The sequence below is a fragment of the Gavia stellata genome, chromosome 30 (assembly GCF_030936135.1).
Source record: "Gavia stellata isolate bGavSte3 chromosome 30, bGavSte3.hap2, whole genome shotgun sequence".
NCBI lineage: Eukaryota > Metazoa > Chordata > Aves > Gaviiformes > Gaviidae > Gavia > Gavia stellata.
The window spans coordinates 1,395,807-1,416,065 of NC_082623.1; the positions used below are offsets into that span (position 1 = coordinate 1,395,807).

General features: G+C 56.7%; 2 protein-coding genes across 2 annotated transcripts in view; one reads left to right on the plus strand and one right to left on the minus strand.

Annotated features, from left to right (window-relative positions):
• PPFIA4 (PTPRF interacting protein alpha 4) overlaps positions 1-5,386 on the plus strand; it is a 31,299-nt gene extending 25,913 nt beyond the window's left edge. The window contains exons 23-28 of the mRNA XM_059830996.1: positions 771-946; positions 1,869-1,966; positions 2,644-2,819; positions 3,044-3,112; positions 3,970-4,147; positions 5,328-5,386. Coding sequence (XP_059686979.1) covers positions 771-946; positions 1,869-1,966; positions 2,644-2,819; positions 3,044-3,112; positions 3,970-4,147; positions 5,328-5,386 — 756 coding nt within the window. The remainder of the gene's footprint in view (positions 1-770; positions 947-1,868; positions 1,967-2,643; positions 2,820-3,043; positions 3,113-3,969; positions 4,148-5,327) is intronic.
• Positions 5,387-7,940: 2,554 nt separating this feature from the next.
• On the minus strand, positions 7,941-11,869 carry MYOG (myogenin). The gene is made up of 3 exons (XM_059831305.1): positions 11,386-11,869; positions 8,838-8,915; positions 7,941-8,062 (listed from the first exon to the last, which is right to left on the minus strand). Exons 1-3 carry the CDS (start codon positions 11,867-11,869, stop codon positions 7,941-7,943), a joined length of 684 nt encoding a protein of 227 aa, XP_059687288.1.
• Between the last annotated feature and the right edge of the window lie 8,390 nt (positions 11,870-20,259).

The following is a 20,259-nucleotide window of genomic DNA, read 5'->3' on the forward strand; positions in this document are numbered from 1 at the left end:
GCTCCTCCTGGGACCTTGCATCAAGCAGCATCCTTCTCTGCGTCAGGCAGAGTGACTTTCTCTGTGTAAGACACAGATCCTGTGTTAAGACCCCAACAGAAGAGTGACCAGCCACCCTGCATGGGAGGCAGATTTCTAGCTGCGCCGATACTTAGTTTTCACCTTTTTTTTAGCCCCAAGTTCAGGATATAGACTATTTTCATGAACTGAAAAGATGGGAGGAAAAAGTCCTGCTTGGATCCGTCTCTTCTGGTTTTGATCACTATCAAATGTTTTACTTTTCTTCTGGTGGATTTTATTCGGTTTTTGGACCCAGAATCAGCTTGCAGTGAAAGTGAATGGATATTTTTCTGCCCAAAACTGACATTTTTTTCATTTTGAAGTCACAGAGTATATCTTTGGGTGATTTCTAAGCTTCTTAAAAATCAGTTGGGAACACACTGAAACCTCTTTCTTAGTTAGTTGTTTCAGCTTTCATGAATGTGCTTTTTCCAGAAGCAGCTGGTCGTAAAGTCCAGCTATCCCTTATGCTTGCTTTTTGGCTACTGCCTTGTCTCCTTGGGGGACATCAGTAGGACAGAGACCATGGCCAGCAGGACTGTTCCCTCCAGCTCCTTCAGTCAAGCTAGGGTTAAACTCCGCTGGCCCAGGTTTGGTCCTCAGGACAGTGACCCCCAGGGTGCAGCACTGAACTGTCACTGGTCTCCTGGGAGTCTGCAGCTCCACCAAGTCCTGGTTTCTCCCTAGCTTCTGCATTTGCTTCTCCACAGACACTGGCCTATGGCGACATGAACCACGAGTGGATTGGGAACGAGTGGCTGCCCAGCTTGGGTCTCCCGCAGTATCGCAGCTACTTCATGGAGTGTCTTGTTGATGCACGGATGCTGGACCACCTCACCAAGAAAGATCTCAGAGTGCACTTGAAGATGGTGGACAGCTTCCACCGGTGAGTCCCCTTCCTTGAGAGGTCCCTGGGCTGCAGTGTCTGTACATGGAGCAGAGGATGGGATAATTTGGGGGATTCTCCCCTGTCTTGGCCAGCCCTGGTGCTGGAGGATGGCTCTTCTAGGCTAAATTCAACCACCTGGTCTGGGGCAGCTCATATGGGCACATATGAAGTCTCCTTCAGCACACTCCTTCCAGCAACATTGCAGAGGACCAAACCTTCTCCTGGCTGTGGAGCAAACCACGGGCAAAAAAAAGGCTCGTCCCACCTGGCCCCCCTCTGGCAGGCAGAGGAGTCATCTGCCAGCAGCCCAGCTTGGAGAAGGCTTATGCCATCCCAACCACCTTGCGCAAGCACCAGCATCCTCGTCTACTGACCACCAGTGCTCAGCTCAGATCAGGAATGGTTGTGGTGGGAATTGTGGGCATCGGCTCATTCCTCTCTCTGGCATGCAGAGAGGAGGGGATGCACAGGCATGTGCACTGGCATGGCTTTCAAGTGGGTACACCAGTACCTTGGGGTACCACCGTCTACCCCAACCCATGGGGCTGTGTCCATGGACCTGCCAGGGCCCTCCCTGCTCTGAGGATGAACTCTGCAGCCTGGAGCAGCTCCCATGGGCTGATTCTCCCCAGCCACCGAGCTCAGAGTAGCATTGCTTAGATCTGTGCACTCTCAAGCAGGTAGAACAGAGTAAAACTGATGGAGTGGGGAATTACCATGGAAGGGAGGGATGTTCCCTGTTTCCTGGCCAAGATCTTCCCTTTGGGTTGTGTCTGTGCTGACCCAACCCTAAGTGAAGCATCCTTTGGATACTTGGAGAGCAAGCAGGGAAGTGGGTCCTTCCGCGGGTCCCTCCAAGCCACCTGCCCCATGGTGCTGAGCCCTCCTGATGCTTGGGTGATGACTCGTGTCTTTGCAGCACCAGCCTGCAGTACGGCATCATGTGCCTGAAGAGGCTCAACTATGACCGCAAAGAGCTCGAGAGGAGGCGGGAAGAGACCCAGCACGAAATCAAAGGTCAGCAGCCACATACACAATCCAGCTCTGGAAACGGAGATGAGAAACCTCCCAAGAGATGCCCAGCGATGGTCTCTCTCCTGTCCCTTATTTTTAACACAGCATTTGCCTAGGGAAAAATCATTATTTCTGAGCAACCATGCCTGCAGAGCTGTTCTCCAGGGGGGACCTCCCTGCAGTATTTTCCCAACAGATTGCTCCAAGTGGCTTTATGCAGCTTACCCCAGTCAGGCATGAGGAGGGAGGAAGGGTGTCAAGACAGGAAAGATCCAGTTTGAGCATCAGATCATCTTCTCCGGCCCATTTCAGATGCTCAGGACACTGCCCAGCTTGCTCAGCCTCCCCTTCCTCGCTGGCTGTCCTGAGATTCCCTGCGCATCTGGCTGCTGCTTAGATTACATCTCATTATTGATAATGCCCCTAATTACACCAGCAGCCGTGGGTTCTTAGGATTAATTTTTACAGTTGTTGCCTGCCTGTTGTTTCAGCATTTAGTTTGGTAAATTGAAGTGAGCTGGTCCTGGCACTTGAGCACCCGGTATTGCTGCTGGCTCAGGAAGGAGAGTCCCAAGATCAGCCTGGGACTGTGCCAAAGGGCTTCAGGACATCCTCAGGTCCCCACACAACCAAGAGTGTGGTCTGAGCTGGCTCTGAGACACGCCCTTGCTCTTTTGCAGATGTGTTGGTGTGGACCAACGACCAGGTCATTCACTGGATCCAGTCCATTGGGCTTCGCGAGTATGCGAACAACCTCGTTGAGAGCGGAGTGCACGGGGCACTCCTGGCCCTTGATGAAAACTTCGACCACAACAGTCTGGCTCTCGTGTTGCAAATCCCCACGCAGAACACACAGGTAAAGAGCAGCATGCTTGGGGGACTTTGGAGGAGAGTGGCCAGCATGGGACACGGCTGCAGTGTGACTCCACCAGTCCCACCAACTCAACTCTGCTTTTCAAAGCAGAGCACTTGGATGGCGTGTGGGCTTTTTCTCTATCATTCTCAGGGTTTCCTGAGATGGGGGTTTGTGCTGGGAACTGTTCGCACCGACGGGGAATGCTCATTTGATGTTATTTTCAGGCTCGACAAGTGCTGGAGAGGGAGTTCAACAACCTGCTCGCCTTGGGCACAGATCGGAGGCTGGACGATGTGAGTACCAAAGCTCTCCCATGTCCAGATCATGCTGAGTACCTGTTCTTGTGCAAGGAACGGGAGAGACAGGACCTCTGCTCTATCCCTCCTTGTCCAGGGAGTCAAGTAGTGCCTCACAGACTCTCTAGAGCAGTTGCAAGAGCAGTATCTCTGGAATAAGCTAAAACTATTAGACAAGGCCATAAGGAATGTGCTGCCAGGCTGTGGAGGCAAGTGAGGAAGAGTCTTGTGCATAATTTCTAGCTTCATGCTCCATGGGCTGAATTTCAAGTAGGCTTACCTGGCTTTCCTTGCCAGCTGCTTTAATATTGCCTTTTAGAGTCACAGATGTTCTGGGCATGACACATCTGCAGCGGTTAAAGCGGGTGGGTTGGAGATGCCCCATTAGGCAGCCAGAAAGCTGTTCGTGTTGGGTCACTGAAGGTGGGAAATCATCTAGAGCTCTCATACATACAGCTTTCCTCCATAACATATGATAGCAGAGCTAGTCAGGGCTCTTTTGAGAGCACAGAGAGAAGCAGGCACTTCCAGATGCCATTATCTGGCTGAGGTTAGATGTATCGCTTGAGGTCTTTATTGGGGCTTGTGTGTTGATGCCTCCAAGGCATCTTTCCAGGCAGGCTGGAGAGAAGAGATAGGCAAGCTGGAAAGAATAAAGCCTATGTCATGGGATCCCAGAGAGATCTCCTATGTTCTTGGCCCAATTTCATCACATACATACTTCTTCACTGTTTGAGTTGGTCTCCGTGTACAGGCACACCCTTAGTTAGGTGGAAGCAGTGCTGGTATCTCACAGGGGTGGAAGGTCCTGCTGCCACTGATGCTGGGCCCGTAAACCTGCTCTTCTCTTGCAGGGCGACGAAAAGACCTTCCGTCGAACCCCGTCCTGGCGAAAGCGCTTCCGCCCACGAGATGTTCACAGCATCAATATGCTCAGTGGCTCGGCCGAAACGCTGCCCGCCGGCTTCCGCGTCACCAGCCTGGTGCCCCTGCCCCCTCCATCCGCCCCTGCCAAGAAAATGCCCCCGGAAGGTGGGTCACCCCCTCCTCTCCAGGGTCCTCTCCCACCCCTGATCAGACCTCGTGGTGAGTATGGGGAATGATGTGCCACCACGAGAGGAGAGGAGAGAGGCTTGCTGATCGCCTGTGATGCCAAATCCACGTGATCCTTGAGCCGTTGTCTGCTGTAAATGTTTTTTTCAGGGCGGTTATTTCAGGCTCTGGTCTGGTGTGTGGTTTCTTCGTTTCAAACTGCCAGGACAAGGGAGAGGGCTGGATCGGGGCATGAAATGGAGATATCTCACCCATCCTGGGTTTGGCATCCAGGTCAGACAGAGCCTGTTGGGGTAGCGTTGAGGGCTGTCAGGAAGCAGCAGCCCAGTCTGGGCCAGTCTTGTCCATCCTGCCTTTTGGAAACCATCCCCAAAGGGGCTGAATTAACCAGCAAAATTCAGTCCAAGCGCTGCTGAGCAGCCACTCTCCCAGGGCTGGCAGGGACCTGCTTTGACATGCTTGCTGCCCGTGCTGCTGGCTGTCATGTGTTTTAGCTGAGCACACATGTCCCAGGCTCTGCCCCACCACCACACAACTCCTTTCTACAAGTTATCTTGGTCCCTTCCAAAGCTGCAGGGAGGCACAAGCTCCAGCCAAATCACCCTGGTTTGTCCCCTGGTCCAGGTACCCTGGCCCCACTGTCCCAAGCCACCCACCACATCCCCAGAGGTGCAGAGCTGGCTTCAGCAGGCTCAGAAATGAGTGTATGAATGAGAATTAAAAACCTGTGCTTTCACCTTCTGGCTCCAAGCCCCAGGCTCAGCTCTCCTCCTGTCTCCAGATTTGCTCAAATTTCACAGCTTTCCATCCAGTGGTTTGGGTCAAACTTCTGCTCAACCTTTTCCACCCCATCCCTGGAAGCTGCAATTCCCACCCAGCTGAGGACAATGAAACCTGGGGCAGAATCCCTAGGTCTGACAGCACCCAGGCACAGGTAGCAGGGTGCTCGCTGCCCAAGAGTAGGGATGGCAAGCAGCAATTTTCCAAATAGCCTGGAGCCTTGGAAGCATCAGACCTGGCCTAACATGCCTCTTCCTTTGACCCTCATCTTCATGTGGCTTCAGTGCACAGATGCTGCCTAGTAAATATTTTGGTGGGAAGCCGAGGGCTGATTGGAGCAGTCACTAATTGCACGCTCTGCTCTTTGACTCGCTTCCAGTTGGTGCCTCTGGGTCGCCAAGGCTGGAGACCTCCACGGTCCGGACGTACTCCTGCTGAGGGTCAGCGTGACGGGAACCAGCCCGGCCCTGGGTAAGTGCGAGGAGGACCGAGGCCTTGGAGCTGGATGGGGATCAAGAGGAGAGCACGAGGCCCAGCGTCCTCTGCCCGGCGTCACCCAGGCAGGGTGTCTGCCTTCACCAAGGTTCGCCTTGCCATGGAGGACCATGGAGACCTCAGCAGTGGGGGAACAGCCTGCTGCTGCCTGAGGCTCGCAGGACCCTGAGATGATGCAGAAGGGATGCTCAGCATCCCAAGCACGAATGGTTTGTCCAGTCCCTGGACAGGCAGGGGACCACAGGACGCCATCCTAGATGAGGGGGGTCCCACTGGGATGAGGGAAGGATAGTGAAGCACTTTAGAGAGGCTCCTGGGACCCTGCTGTGCCCCAGGGCACAGCTCCCCTGTGCCAGGAGGATTCATTACTGACCGTATGGGTTTGTCGGCCTGCGGATGCCTGGGTGGAGGTGAGCCCCCATCCTGACGGGGCCTTTCCCACTTCATTTCTCAGCACATCCCCACTATCCATACGGCCACATGCTGGCTGCCTTTCAGGACAAGAGCCCAGTCTGCGCCTGTTCCTCGGCCCAAACCAACAGATGCTGCAGTCTCACTGCTGTGGACCGAAAAGGATGCCCTCCCTTCTGCTTGTGCACCCCACCGCTTCCCCCGGCTCCCCGTGGCTCCTGCCTGTGGCTTGTCTGCCCACCTCTCCCTGCACTGGCTGGGCTATGGATGCGCTCGCTGGGTGCCCGCTCCGTCGCTGGCGGAAGCGTGGTGTATCCTGGCGGAGCGGCAGAGACACCCCGAAAGTGGGCTGCGATATTTGGAAACCTTTCTCCTGCCTGGTTCATGTTGCCAATATGCCATGGGCTGCTGCACTGACTTGCCCGAGCCCCGGGCATCAGGGACACTGCTGCCCGCAGGACTCGAAGCCAAGGAAGATTCAGGCTCGTGAAAATCCTCACATCGGGGGCGGACGGGCAAGAAGCGGCCCCCAGGGCGGGCTGGGGCCAGTGCCAGGGTCCGCACTGCACAGGATGGAGCGGGGACCAGCCATCATGGGGGCGAGGAGAGTGGCTGTCTGCCCAGGGGTGGGCGGTCAAGGTGCTGCATTTTGGGGTGCTGCCAGATGCCATGTGGGAGGACGCTGCGCCTGCACACCGGGTCCACGAAGGGCTGCGTGGGGAAGGGCTGGAACCGCCCCATACGGCTTGCTGCCGGCCGGGACGGTACCTGGCACCCACGGGACAGGGGACCCTCCTTGGGTGCCTGGGGAGACACGGCAAGGGCACCCACTGCCCGGGGACATGCCCATCCCTTCCCCTCCGGGTGCGGAGGAGGTGCTTTCCCCTCCTGCCTCCAGACTACGGGCATGGATCAGTCCAGGAGGCTCTTAACTCTTCCCATTTCTTCCCCGTAGGGTAGGATCTCTTCGTCTCCTCATGCCACGTTTGCCTTGTGTGGCCCCTATTTCTGATGTGATATTTATTGATGGCTGGAATGACCTTATACTTATCATGTGCTGTCTGGAAGTGCAATATCTGAGAGGCTCTACAGTCACGATGTCTTTTTGGTGTATTATTTGCCTAATACAGTATTAAATATTTTTTTAATTTGAAGAGTCAGTGAGCCCTTTATATCGATGCCCTATTTCTTTCATCATATTATTGGTACTGCATGGACTCCAAACCCTGGATCGGGTCAGGAAAGGATGTATGTGTGTTCCAATAAACAGGATTTTAAACCAGCGCTGGCTTGAGCCTTCTTTCTAGAGTCCAAATTAGAAATATAATTAATCTTTAGCTCCTCCAAGAGTTTTTGGGGTACAGGACTGAGCCCCAGTTGCAAACCAGTGCAATCACTGGTCTCTCAAGGGCTGATTTAAGCATGGGACATCCAATTCCCACCGCTGAGTGACCACGTTGAGATCCAACTGGATTTTCTGAGGTGGAAAAACTCCCAACCTGGGAATTAGCAAAGACCTGAGCAGAGGGGGACAGCAGTAAAGGAAGCCCCGAGCAGTTCAAACAAATGCCTTTATTTAAAAAAAAATCCAAATAAGTTAGCAAAAATAATAATTAAAAAAAACCCCACAAATGGCAATTCCACACAGCGTTCAGTAGAAAAGACGGCGCTGGCGGCCTCCGCGGGGCTCGGCACCCACAGGACACCAGCCGGAGAGAGACGTTGGTCGAAGAGCATCTTGGAAAAAAAATCAGCAAGCGAACCCAGCACACACATTGGCCCCAAAAACACATCGCCCCCACACGGGGAGCGAGGCAGAGCCCGGCGCCGGGCGACCGCCCTCACAGGAACTTAGGCCACTGCCAGCGTGGGGCCGCAGCGCTGCCAAAATCCCACCTCTCCCCATCATTTTTTTTCAGCTGGCCAAGCAGGAGCATTTCATGAGGAATGGGAAAAGAGCTGAGTGGTTTCAGCAGTGCAGTCCCTGATGCCGGAGGGGTAAATACGATTTCCAGCGGCTGGACCCTTCCGGCATCTTATTCCCACCCTGTTACCAGCTCAAAGAGCCGCCGGGGTTTGCACTGGCTCAGTTTTGAACCCGGTCCTCCTGGAACGTCACGGCCACATCCTCCACGGCGATGCTCTCCACGATGGAGGAGAGCGAGTGGAGGTTGCGGTCCTCCGCCGCGTCGTCAGCCAGGAGGTGATCTGCAGAGAGCAAGGGGGTGATGACTTTGCTGTGGACGGGGACCATGTGTGGGGGACGGCTCCTGGCTCCGCGCAGGGGGGACCCCGTGATCTCCTGCACAGCCGGAGTGACCTGGGGACCCGCTCCCAGCTCCCACCCTGGGGGGGCATGAGACCTTCCCCTGGAGAGAGCAACAGGGAGTGAAACTTTTTAGGTTTTATTCCCCATTCGAAAATGAGATTTAAGTTTCTGCCTTCTGGGGAAAAAAACAGGTGGATTTGGGGAGGGGATAACTGCAATAACAGAAAAAAAAAAAAAATCAGCAGCTGCAGAGGGGGCGTGGGGAGGGAAAGGGAGCCCGGGGCAGCGATGCTCAGCAATGCTCAGCCTTGCTCAGCACTGCAGCGGGCAAAGCCAAGCCAAGGGACAGCGATGGAGGAACCCTTGATGGGGGCCAAGCCACCGGGGCTCCGGGCTGCTGCAGTCTGGTTTCTCAGCTCCTAAGAGCAGGTGTCTTGGTGAAATCAGGCAGTGGGAGAAGCCTGAACTCACTGAGCATTCAGCCAAGGAGGTGCTGGAGGATTTAGGATCTTGGGGGGAGCTCATGTCTCTGCAACAGCGGGGTGGAGAGAGGAGGACAATGCTCCTTTTGTCCTCCACTCTGAGCATCTCCTGCTTGGGAAGGGGTTGGCTCAGCGATGCTCTGCCCCAGGGCTGCGGTGTCCCCCACTGCTGTCCCCCGACCCGAACCCAACGAAGCTGCAGGACGTGGGGGCGAGACGGGGAGGTCCTTACCTGCAGGGTTGGTGCCGAACTCCAGCTGGCTGCTCCACTCAGGGCTACAGGATGAGCTGCCGGACCCGCACTCGCTGGCTGCCTGCAAGGAGCCGAGATGCCGACCATGGGTCTCACCTCCTCCAGCCCAGCCAAAGCCCACCAGCCACCCCAAAACCACCCTGGGGCACCCAATCACCGCAGCACAACGCCCCTGCAGAGATGGGCACGTCCCTTCCCACCTGCAAAGCGGCTGGAGGAGCCAACAGCATTAAGGTCCCCAGGACCCATCGGGGCCAGATGCTTTGTTAACCATAAAGGCTGAAAAAACTCCTTTTTGGGCTCTGGACACAGGTGAAATGGGGCCATCTGCTCACTGCGGTTTTTACCTCAGTCTCTTCACCCAGTGACTATGAGAAAGGGATAGGGACAGAAAAACATCTTTGGGGAAAACAACTTTTTGCTGAAAATCACCTAATCAGACTCATAAAAACGGACACACAGGCTGGACACCCTCAGGCCATCCCAAGGGGATTTCTGGGGAAGATATTTTGGCAGTTTGATTTGTAGATTTGGGGCTGAACTGCTATTTCAGAGAAAAGAGCTGACAGCCTGAAAAATGAGAGCGTTGCTCAGCAAAGCTCTGAATTAACTTTTTGTGTGTGTGTGTGTGTCTTTATCTGGAAGTGGATGCTGGCTCGGGTTAAACCCAAAATATGATTTATAGGAGCAACCCCAAGGACCCAACTGTTTGTAGCAGCCTAGAAATGGTACTTTGTGTCTATGAGCTCACAGCAGCATGGGCTAATTAATTAACGCTTGGATTTATTTCCCACTAAAGTAGGAAGTTCTTACAGATAGGATCTTTTTTCCCCAAAATATTGGAGTTTGCACACAGTATGTGACCCCCTGGCCGTGCCTGGGAGAAGGGAAGGCTCGGAGCAGCAGTGATGCAGGAACCGTTCGGCGCGGGTCGTGTTTTGGGCACATTTGCAGGGGCAGCCAACAAATCCAGCCAAATCAAACCAAAGTGGATACATTGGGTTTACACCAGGAAGTCCCAAGAATATATAGGATGGAGCCTAAAAGCTTTTTCAGTCCTTTATTCAGCTCTAAACATTGGGCTACACGGGTACTTGCTGGTTTGGTCCTTAAATCCCCTAGTCTGAAAGGAGATGAATCTCTGTGAATCTCTCTTTTCTGTGCCTCTTATAAAGTGCTTTATCTACATCTGCATCTATCTATATAGCTATAGCTATAGCCATACCCATATCCATATCTATACCATCTATATCTACTTCAATACCTACATCTACATCTATCGATATAATCTGTATCTATCATCAATGCCTACACCTGTACGTACAACTACATCTATCTATATCATCTATATCTATATCATATCTACCCATATCTATAGCTATATCTATCTATACATTTCCATATACACAGCCTCAGAGCAGCAGGGAAGTGCATGCCCAGACATCCCCCCAGAAATCAGAGGGCAGATAAAAATATCTCTCAAAAGATGGTTAAACCACCAAAATGCTGCGGTGTGACGGGGCCTGGCTAGCAGCAGCTCTCCGTGGGGCTGTGGCAAGACACAACTGCTGCAAGTGTCCTCGCCCGGCTCTCGAATTGGCACCTTCGGTCCGAAAAACCAGAGGTGGCCCCACGCTGACCCCCTCATCCCCTGCCCTGTCCCCTGCCCGGGTGCTCTGTGCCACACCAATTGTCAGAAAAAGTCCCCATGACCCAGTGTGTCGTGGCACCAGCAATCGCATGGCGGGGAACGAGAGAGGAGGGAGGCTGCGGGTTTTGCGCCCAGGAGTGCTGATACCTGCAGGGTGTCGCGGGAGGCAGCGGGTGGTGAACCCCCAATGGTGTTTGGTCAGAGGCTTTGTGGGTTGTGCCACCCCGAGACTTTACAGGGAGAAACCAGGAGTGTGTGTGTGTGTCTGTGAGCAGGGGGATTTGATTTGATTTGATTTGATATTTTTTATTTTATTTTATTTTATATTTTATATTTTATGTTATTTTATTTTATTGTATTTCATTTCATTTCATTTCATTTCATTTCATTTCATTTCATTTCATTCTGTTTTATTTCGTTTTGCCTTATTTTGTCTTATTTTATTCTATTTTGTTTTGTTTATTTTAATTTTATGTTGTTTTATCTCACTTTTGCCCTTATTATCCCTCCCAAGCCCAGGCACACGTGCTGCGCTCAATGCAGTGTCCAGCACTGGACCACGTAGCCCCCACTACATCCGTACACAGGGAAAGCCCGCCAGTGGCCCCTTTGCCCGGGGAGCTGAGCTCACAGCTGGGGCTGGATCATCGCTGCCCCGAGCCTTTATGCAGGACATATTTACCAGCCCACGACAGCAGCATCCACCTTGCCCCCAGGGCTGGGGGTCCTGCTCCCCCCAGCAGGACCCCATGCCCCAGAGCTGCCCGCGATGCCTCCCACTGGCATCACCCCCACAGAGCATCACCCCCATAGGGCGTCACCCCCGCACTGGTCCCCAGCCCAGGTTTGGGGACCCCGGGGGATGCACAGAGGCACTTACCCCGGGCTGGGGAGCGGCGGGGCGGAAGCGCAGGTCCCTCTGCTCCCGCTCCTGCTGGTTAAGGGTGCTGAGCAAGCTCTGCAGACGCTCGATGTACTGGATGGCGCTGCGCAGGATCTCCACCTTGGGCAGCCGCTGGTTGGGGTTGAGCAGGGTGCTGCGTTTCAATGCCTCGAAGGCTTCGTTCACCTTCTTCAACCTGCGCTTCTCCCGCAGGGTGGCTGCCCGCCGCCGGTCGATGGAGACCGTCTTCCGCTTGCAAACCTTGCAGGCCCATGGCAGGCATTGCCCAGGGCAGTGCTCGGGCAGGACTGAGTCCTTCTCCTCCAAAGCGACCCTGCCCTCGGGACACAGGGCCACCTCGGGCCGCTCGGGGAATGCTGCCGGCTCGTAGCCCTGCAAGCGGGAGCCCAGGAAATTTTCCCCATCGTAAAACCTCTGGTCCGGGAAAAAATAAGGGTTGGTCTCGAAGAGCTCCATGGGCACACGGGCGGCTCAGGGACGTGTGTGCGGCTCGGGGACGGCTGCTCCCTCTCCCCACGCCAACTGTTTGGTGCCATTTAAACCCCAGCGCTGGCATTAAATCACGGAGATAAATATAGAAAACCTAAAGGAAACCTGAGCCCACCCTAAGCTGCTGCCTCACATCAAAACTTGTCCATCTGATTTCATGTGCTCTCCCTGTGGGGATTACGCTGCCCGGACCACAGCCATGCCGGGGGGGTCTGGGGGAGTTGGCACAGCGGGGAGGGCAGTTCGGCTGCCCCACGAACAAGGGCTTTGTTTGAGCCCAGGGGTGCCACCGGGGACAGCGGGTGGCTGCCAGCTCCTCCCGGCATTCCTGCATCATCTGGTCCCTTCAGTTACGGCCGGGTTGGGGGGAGCCCACGGTGGCCTCGTGGCCAGCCTGCCCAGCCAGGGCACCCTCGTCCCTTCATGGCTGCCCCCCTCGATCCCACAGCACCCCAGATGCACACCTTCCCTGGAGTCGGACCAGTCACTGGCACAGCATCCTCCGCCACTTGGCCTTCCCCACCGCCCCACCCTGCTCTGCCCCGCACCGCTCCCACTCACCCCCCATATTTCCCATGTCCTCATCCTGCCGGTGCATGTCTCAGCATAAAGGCCTGATCCTACTTCTGCTGAATCCATAGGGAAGTGGAGGAATCCAGCCCCGGGAGGGACGTCCTGATGCAGGGAGTACCCTGGGGTCCAGCCCTTTCCCTGTGGGCACCCCTCGCCGCGCAGCATCCCTCCCGGTGCCAGCCCTGTGCTCTGCTGCCCATCCCTCCTGCCTGTCCCGCAGGAAGGGAGCAGGCAGGCAGGTAGGAGCAGGCAGGACAGCGCCAGGCTCAGCCTTTCCTCCACCATGGGCTTCCTGAAGGTCCCTGGGTGAGTCCCTTATCCCAGAGCGGCAGTGTTGGCACAAAATCCGCATTCATGGCTTCTCCCATGCACCAAACCCAAGGGACACCTTCTCCCGTGTGTCCCCACTGCCCTCCCACCCCAGCTCTGGCTCATCTGAGCTGCTCTCTGGTACGGGCCTCTGTACGTGTGGATGACCAAAGCCCCAACACCATCCTGCCGCACCCCTCTCCCAGCAAAGATGCATCACTCCCACCTTCCCAAAGGGGAAACTGAGGCACAACCAAGGGCCCTAAATGAGCAGTAGCATGAGTGGGATTTTAAGCCATCCCCAGCCCTTCCCTACAGACTCCAACCGCTCGACCACATCTCTCCAGCTTTGTCTTTTCCGAAGGGATATTTTTTTTTCCATCAGGAACGTCAGAAACCATCTCCCATCTCCTCCTATTCCTGCTCCGGGCCAGATTCCAGCCGAGGGATCGGTCAGTGGAAAGAATGTCAGCAAAGAGCAGGGCCAACCCTGTCGGGATTTTCCTTCCCCAAATCCCCCCTCCCTGGAGAGGCCATGCTGCGGCACATTCCCCACGCCCACTGCCAGCACCCTTGCTCACTTTGGGTTGATTTCTAGCCTTTTTGGAACCCGCCACAATGCTCTTCTCTCTTTGCTGTGATTTCTTTGGGGCTAGGAGCTTTATAATGCATCCTTGCCCTGATTTCAGCTCTCCCAGGGTCTCAGTCCTGGGGATTTGCTCTCCCTACGGTTCTAGCATCTATAAAAAATCTGCAGTAAGGAAAGCAGGACCCATAGCCTCAATGTTCACCCTCGGCACAGCCTCTGCGCTGCCCAGGGTCAATCAAACCCCCAAAATACTCAAAACCAAAAGAAATCAGAGTGCCGGACTGGTCCCTGAGTTAGGTGAAAGCCCTAAAACTGTTAGGAAGAGGCAGGATTCATCCCTGAGGGTGTGCGGAGGAGCCAGTGGCAAGCACAAAGCTGTTTCAAGGGGACGAGCCAAGCCCAAGGGCTTTACATCAACTTCACATCATCACATCAAGCACTTTGACTTGTTTGTGGGGACCTTTATCAGTGGCACTTGCTGGTGGACACGACCCTGGTGAGTGCCTTGAGCTGCAGCCAGGTCCCTGGGGGAGGGATGCTTGTGGGACTGCCCCGGCTCTACCACATAAATATTTTGTTTTAATTGCAAGAGTGTGTTTAGAGGATGAGGAACCTGGTGGTGACATAACCAGCTCCGCGGAGCATGTGGTGGACCCGAACAAGAGAGCAGTCAAGCATTTAGCACTTCATAAAAGAGGGGCAGCATCGGCGGAGCAGGCGCCAGCCGCCGCAGTGGACTTTCCCCGGACAGGAGAGGAGCAGGGAGGGACGTGGGTCGAGCCAGCCCTGACAGGCCACCAAGGCCACCGTGTCCCTGCAGCTGAGCGGGCAGCAGAGGCAGGAGGCAGCCCATAGAGACAGGGAGGAAAGGGCACCCAGTGCCAGCACGGGATGGGGACTGGGGGAGAGGGACCCCACACTGAGGTGGCAGCCCCCGCTTCTTTTGGGGGGTCTCATCCAGGCTGCCTACGCTGCCACTGGTACGGGGAGCTGGGATAACGCTGTGCCCGCCCGGCCGTGGGTCTGCTCCTCCATCAGACCCTCTATGCCAAGGATGACCCTAATCCCAGACACGGTGAGGGGACAGCGGGGTCTGGAGTCTGTGGGTCCAGTGGGCTCATCCCGGCAGATTTCAAGTCATGGATAATGATAACTGCTGGGCAAGTAGCCATCACCGATGGACCGCAGCGTCTGGACTATCAGGAGGCTCCTGTCATAGCCCGTGCCACCCTGAGCTCCCCTCAAAGACGATTGCTGGGGGATGAACAAGCAGGGCGGCTTTTCCGGGGTCCCATGGGTGCCCACGGCGGCTGCAGGCTGCGCCCCGGGTAATTTGGAGCCGGCAGGGGATTAGGGTTCTGCTGCCGGCTGTCAGGTTATCCCGTGATGGATGGTGGCGGCTGGGAGGCACACAAAGGCGATGCTGTGTGAGCCCCGGGCAGAACGTGCTGCGATCTGTCACGGGGTGACCTTCCCCTGGCTGGCGGAGGCCTCACGGGGACGGCTCACCCCGTCACAGCCGGCAGGGCCAGGCAGCCACGAGGCCCGTGCTAAAAATACCCGTCCATTGAGAAAATCTCAGCGAGGAGGGTTTGTCCTTGCTCCTCCGGGGCAGCTTCCCAAGACGGTGGCCAGGTCCACAGTGCAGGGTCACGGAAAGATGCCCGGGGGCTGCCCCAGCTGTTTTGCTTTCCCAACATGGCCAATGGTCTTGATTTGCTGAGTTTTGGGGAAGCACATATGCATGTTGCAGTCCAGTGCCTGACCCTGCCCAGTGCACAGAGCTGCCCACACCCCAGTGCATGTCCCTCCCAGTGCACAGAGCCTTGACCAGCGCATGTCCCTGCTCTGTGCTCGGAGCTGCACGCAGCCGGTGCATGTCCCTGCCTGGTGCACGGAGCTGCACACACTGGTTGCACATCCCTGTTTGGAGCTGCACGGTCTCAGCACCGGAGAAGCGATGGTGGGGATGGTGCTGACTGGCTCCTTCCATTGGAAAGGGCAGAAAAAGCAGCAGGTTTTAGGGGCTGGTGAAGCAAGCCGGGTGGTCAAGGCAGCATCTACACCCCCAGGGTGCGGGCACTATCCCACTGATGGGGAGAAAGGATGGGGCTGGCCAGGACCCAGCAAAGAGGTCATTCCGCTGGGATTTCAGCACGGGGAAAGTGGTCCTACCAAAATGCCACTTCCAATGGGACCCACTTTCCCGTCCCCTCCAGGCACCCCACCGCCCCATATCCTCTCTTGCTTTCCAGGCTTACCGACATCCCTTCCTGCCGCTGTGACAAGTCGTAACATATTTGGGAGCAGCTGCAGGCGGCGGGGAGATGCTTGGCCCTCTCCCCGCTCCCGGCCGAGGAATGCGGAGCAGACCTCTCCTCCGACACCCGGGATTTCCGACGTGCCTGCTCGCCGGAGATTTGGGACGGTGACAGCTGCTCGGCCGTGATGGGGCCACAGCAGAACCTGCCCCTTCAACCCCGTCCCCACCAGCCAGTACCTCACACAGCCATGTCTCAACCTGCTGGGGATTCGGCATTTGTTTTAGGTCCAGCCCATGTGGAGCAATGGGGGATAGTGTCCTGCTGTCTGTCTCCGGCTGGGACGGGAGCACTGGTGGCAGAACCAGCCAACAGCAACTTCGTCACCCATATGTGCCAGTTCGCCCAGTCTGGGTTCACTGGTGGGTTGGGAGGGTGGTGGGATGGGGCTGCTCATGCCCCTTGCAGCACCGTGTCCCCATGGGGCTTGGCATCCCTGGCCCCAGGCACCAGCCTCTGTGCCTCAGTTTCCCCATCAGGAAATCAGGGATAATGACAGAGGTATAAAGTCTGGCTGGAGAACAGTTTTATTTTGGTTATTAGCTGTCTTTGTGATTTGACCTGGGATAGGGGACAAGGTATCAACAGAGAGGTGGCCGAGCAGCCCCCAGTCCACTGGATCCCAGTCTGGGGACAATACTGCGTGCCCCAACATACCAATCCACTGGATCCTGGTCTGGGGATATTAGTGAGCGCCCTGACCTACAGCCTGTTGGATCCCAGCTCAGGAACCATCCTGTGTCCCCTGACTCACCAGTTGCCAAGATCCCAGTCTGGGGACCAAACCAGGTGCCTCATCACACCAGTCTGCTGGCTCCCAGTCCAGGGACCATACAGGGTGCCCTGACCCCCCTGCTTGCCTGCACTCATTGAGTAATGCTCTGCCCCACTGTCACCACCAAACCTCCTGCATTTCTGCCCTGCTGTGGCCTCCCTTGCTCCATGACCCCATGGCCTGGACATGGCCCTTCCCCTTCCCAGCCCCTCGCTCCAAATTGCAGCTGGAGGCGGGTTTCACCCGGCAGGACCCCCACTAGCGAACCCCACTGTGGTGCTCCCATCCAGAGTCCCCCCGTGCCAGGGGCATCCTCAGCATGCGTGAGTCTGCTCCTCCATCCCCTGCATGGTGGCACTGGCTGGGCTGTCCCCACACGTGTCACGGAGGGACGGGGGGGACGACTCGGGTTGTCAACAAGGAGCTGTTTTCCCCAGGGTGGGAGAGTCTGGCTGGAGCAAGCTGGAGGACAGGTGGGTGTTTGGAGGAAGACCCATGAATGCGAGGGATTCAGCCGTGACATATGGCGGCTATTCGACCCCCCGAGGGGGACAGCTGCCTGGGCCAGGGGGATGGCGCAAGGCCCTGGGACGGGAGCTGGGGACAGCGGTGTCCCTCGGCAGGGGACAGCCCTGAGACGGGACGCCTGGAGACACGTGGAGAACATGGTGGGGGCTGGGAGGGAACCGGGCAGCTGCGGGCCAGGTCTCCTGGGTGGGTGACCATCGTCTTGTCCCCATGGTAGGCACATTCCCACCGGGGCTCATCCAGCCCCCATGGCCCGACTGGGGCCTGATGCTGTGGGTCCGGTGAGCGGGGGGAAAAAGGAGTTGGTGATGCTGGAGTGGTGCTTTTAGGACATAAACTGGTGACTCCTGCATTTTTCTGCCCCCACCCCATGGGACAGCAAATGTCAGCACAAGGAGGGGTGACCCCCCCCACATAGGACACCCCACGGTAACTCAGACTGCTGGGGAGGGAGGGTCATGGGGATTTCGTGGTGTCGGGATGGGATTCCCAAAGGGAGAGTGGATGGCAGACCCTTCCCGTGACATGCCAGCAGTGATGCCGGACAAGCCAGTCTCCAAGGAGGGGCACCCAGCCCTTCCGGAGGGGCCTCACCCTGCAAATTCCTATTGTGGGGAGAGGCTGCTGGCTCAGCCCACCCCACGAGCGCCCAGGCTCGGTGCCCTCCCCAGGCTGGTTTTCCCCCTTGCTGGGATGTTCAGCCCCGTGGGGGGGCCGTGCCTCAGCAACACCCCGACTCCCGCTCGCATGCTCAGCTGTCGGCTGCTCCAGCATGTGCTGTCGGGACCGGTCAAGCGGCTGGAGGATAATCCCGACCCCGCAGCGGCGAGACCCGGGGCCAGGCAGGCAGCCCATGGGGCTCCCCAGGCCACCCACCGTGGGGACGTCCTGTACCCAGTGAGCTGATGGACCTGGACCACAGCTGGAGGAGATGAGAGCCAGGAGGATGAGGAGGGGCTGGGAGGGGTGAGGAAGGCTGGTGGGGTTTGGTGTAGGGAACAGAAACGAAGTAGATGTTTCTGGGGTGCTCCCCACACCCTATCGCAAGGGTAGACCTCCTTCCAGCCCGTCTCAACCACTGAGCAAACGCAACGTCTGGCTTGCCTGTGAGGAAAAACGCCTTGAACTGCAAATTTTCGGAGCCCTGAGGTTATGACCGAGGATAACCGCCCCCTTCCTTGGCCGGGTCACCCGAGGGTCCCATGGGACCGGGGGGCCGAGGCCACCCGCTCCTTGCCAGGAGGGATGCAGAAACCATCAGCCCCCTCCAGCCGCCACAGCCGTTCGGTTCGGCCGACGGGAGAGGGCACCAGCAGCACAGTTATCCGCACGCCGAGTCCAGATTTAGGGCTGCACACCCCAAGTCAGAGGCCAAAAGCATCTCGGAGCCCTTTGAACCCCTTTTTTGGGGGGGGGGGGTAGGGAGAAAACCCCACCACCTCCCTATGCAGGATCCGGGGTGCGGACCCAGCCCTTTGCCCAGGGGGACCTGGAAACCCTTGGGGTGACCCCTTCATATCCGGCACCGATTCCCCATCGAGGATGAGCCCAGCTATTCATTTCCCACCCCCCAGGGAGAAAATCTCGAGGTTTGTTTTTTCCCGCGGCGTAATGACCCCAGCAGGTGCTTTTCCTGCCCGAGGGCTGAAAATAGCTCCCAGGGCTTGGCTTCCTCCAGTTCCTGCCCCCCTCCCAGTCCCCTCGTTCATCTTTTGGGCCAAAACATCCCAGTCTGGGGAGTGGAGGCTCTGGGGAAGCAGGGGGACTTCCCGGAAACCCTTTTCTTTGCATTTTTATGCTCGGCTGGAGGTGAAATCGTCCTGGGGAAGGAATTTTTGGCCTCAGCTCTAGCAGCCTCACTTGCCCTCGAGTGTCTCTTGGGGAGCTGCTCAGCTTTCACCCCATCTGGAGGGGCAGGAATGCGCTTTGAGGGGTTCCCCCCCCCCCCCCTTATATTTCCCCTGCAGGAGCTGTGTCCTCTATCCCTCACAGGATGCTCTCGCCCAGTGCCCGTGTCGCATCTGGTCCCTTTGGCCCTATGGATTTGTTTTTGGTGAATGAAAAGGCTGGGGGCAGATGAACCCCTCAACCCCGGTGTTCATAGTAGTCTTTGCCATATTGAGAGCATTTATTTGGGGAAAATAAAGTTCAAACTGGGAGCCCCAGCACCCTTGGGGTTTGGGCAGGTCCCTTGTCCCCAGGAGGGGACCCTGGGGTGCACCTGGGGCAGTATCTGGATTTTTCTTTCCCAGTGCTTCTGCGGTGGCTCTGCTGGGTCCCGGCTCCACTTTAAAGCCAGGGGATATGCGGAGGTGCAGCATGCCAGCTCCTGGCCCCCTGCGATATTTTGGGAAGGCCAAGCAGGCTTGAGATGGGGTTTCACCCTCTTTCATCCCCGCAAGAAAACACAAGGGATGGGGACACAGCGGGGAGCTTCCTTCCCCTGCTCCATCCCCACGTCTCCACCCTGGATGGAGGAGATGGACACAGACGGCAAACACTGCTTCGGCCAGGGCTTTTCATGGCAAAAGGCTGCTCCTGGGGGAGAGGAGAGGAAATTTGGGGTTACGCACCCAGCTGCCTTCACAATGTCTGTCTGAGGTCTCTACCCTTCAGCCTGGTGCTCTCCCGGCCCATCCCTCCTCCCACCCTTTCCCAGCGAGGCGATGTCTGCATTCTCCCTCGCCCCTTCTCTGCCTGCCCTCAGAGCTAGGAGAGCATCTGGGGGCTCTCAGCACCCCAAAAGCTGCAGCCACCCAGCTGACACCCCTTGGCCTCTGCAGCACTGAACTTCCACTGATGGGTCCCCACTTCATCATCTCCGAGCCCTGGAGCCATGCAGCACCCCGCTGTGGCAGCAGGTCCACGGGGCATCGCTGCACCAAGTCACCTCCTCCCAGGGCACAAATGCATCTGGGGGCTTCCCACCGCAAGGCTGGGTGATCCCCAAGCTGGGTTGTGCACCCCAAATCCTCTCCACCCACGGGAGCAAGGGGAGGAAAGGCAGGAGAAGCAGCCTCCATGTCTGTCGAAGTTGAGATTCTCCAAGCTCGTGGCAGGGGACATCTGGTCACACATCCCCGAGGAAGGCAGCCAGCTGTGGGAACATTGCTGCCGACCATCTCGGGGTTGCGCTGTGCAATGCAAAATGTCACATGTCCCGCTGCAGCGTCACCGTCCCGGAGAAGCTATCCCCCAGGGACCAGGGCTGGGAGGCTGTTTTTGACGGTGTTCAGAGGGTTCGAGTAATGTTTGTGCTGCT

What these genes read in the sequence shown, in the direction of transcription:
- MYOG (XM_059831305.1), bottom strand. Translation starts at nt 11,869, where the DNA reads ATGGAGCTCTTCGAGACCAACCCTTATTTTTTCCCGGACCAGAGGTTT. An exon ending in CGCTCCCCAGCCCGGGGTAA is followed by an intron (nt 8,916 to 11,385) that starts GTGCCTCTGTGC and finishes CCTTGCAGGCAG; the next exon opens with CCAGCGAGTGCGGGTCCGGC. An exon ending in GTTCGGCACCAACCCTGCAG is followed by an intron (nt 8,063 to 8,837) that starts GTAAGGACCTCC and finishes TGCTCTCTGCAG; the next exon opens with ATCACCTCCTGGCTGACGAC.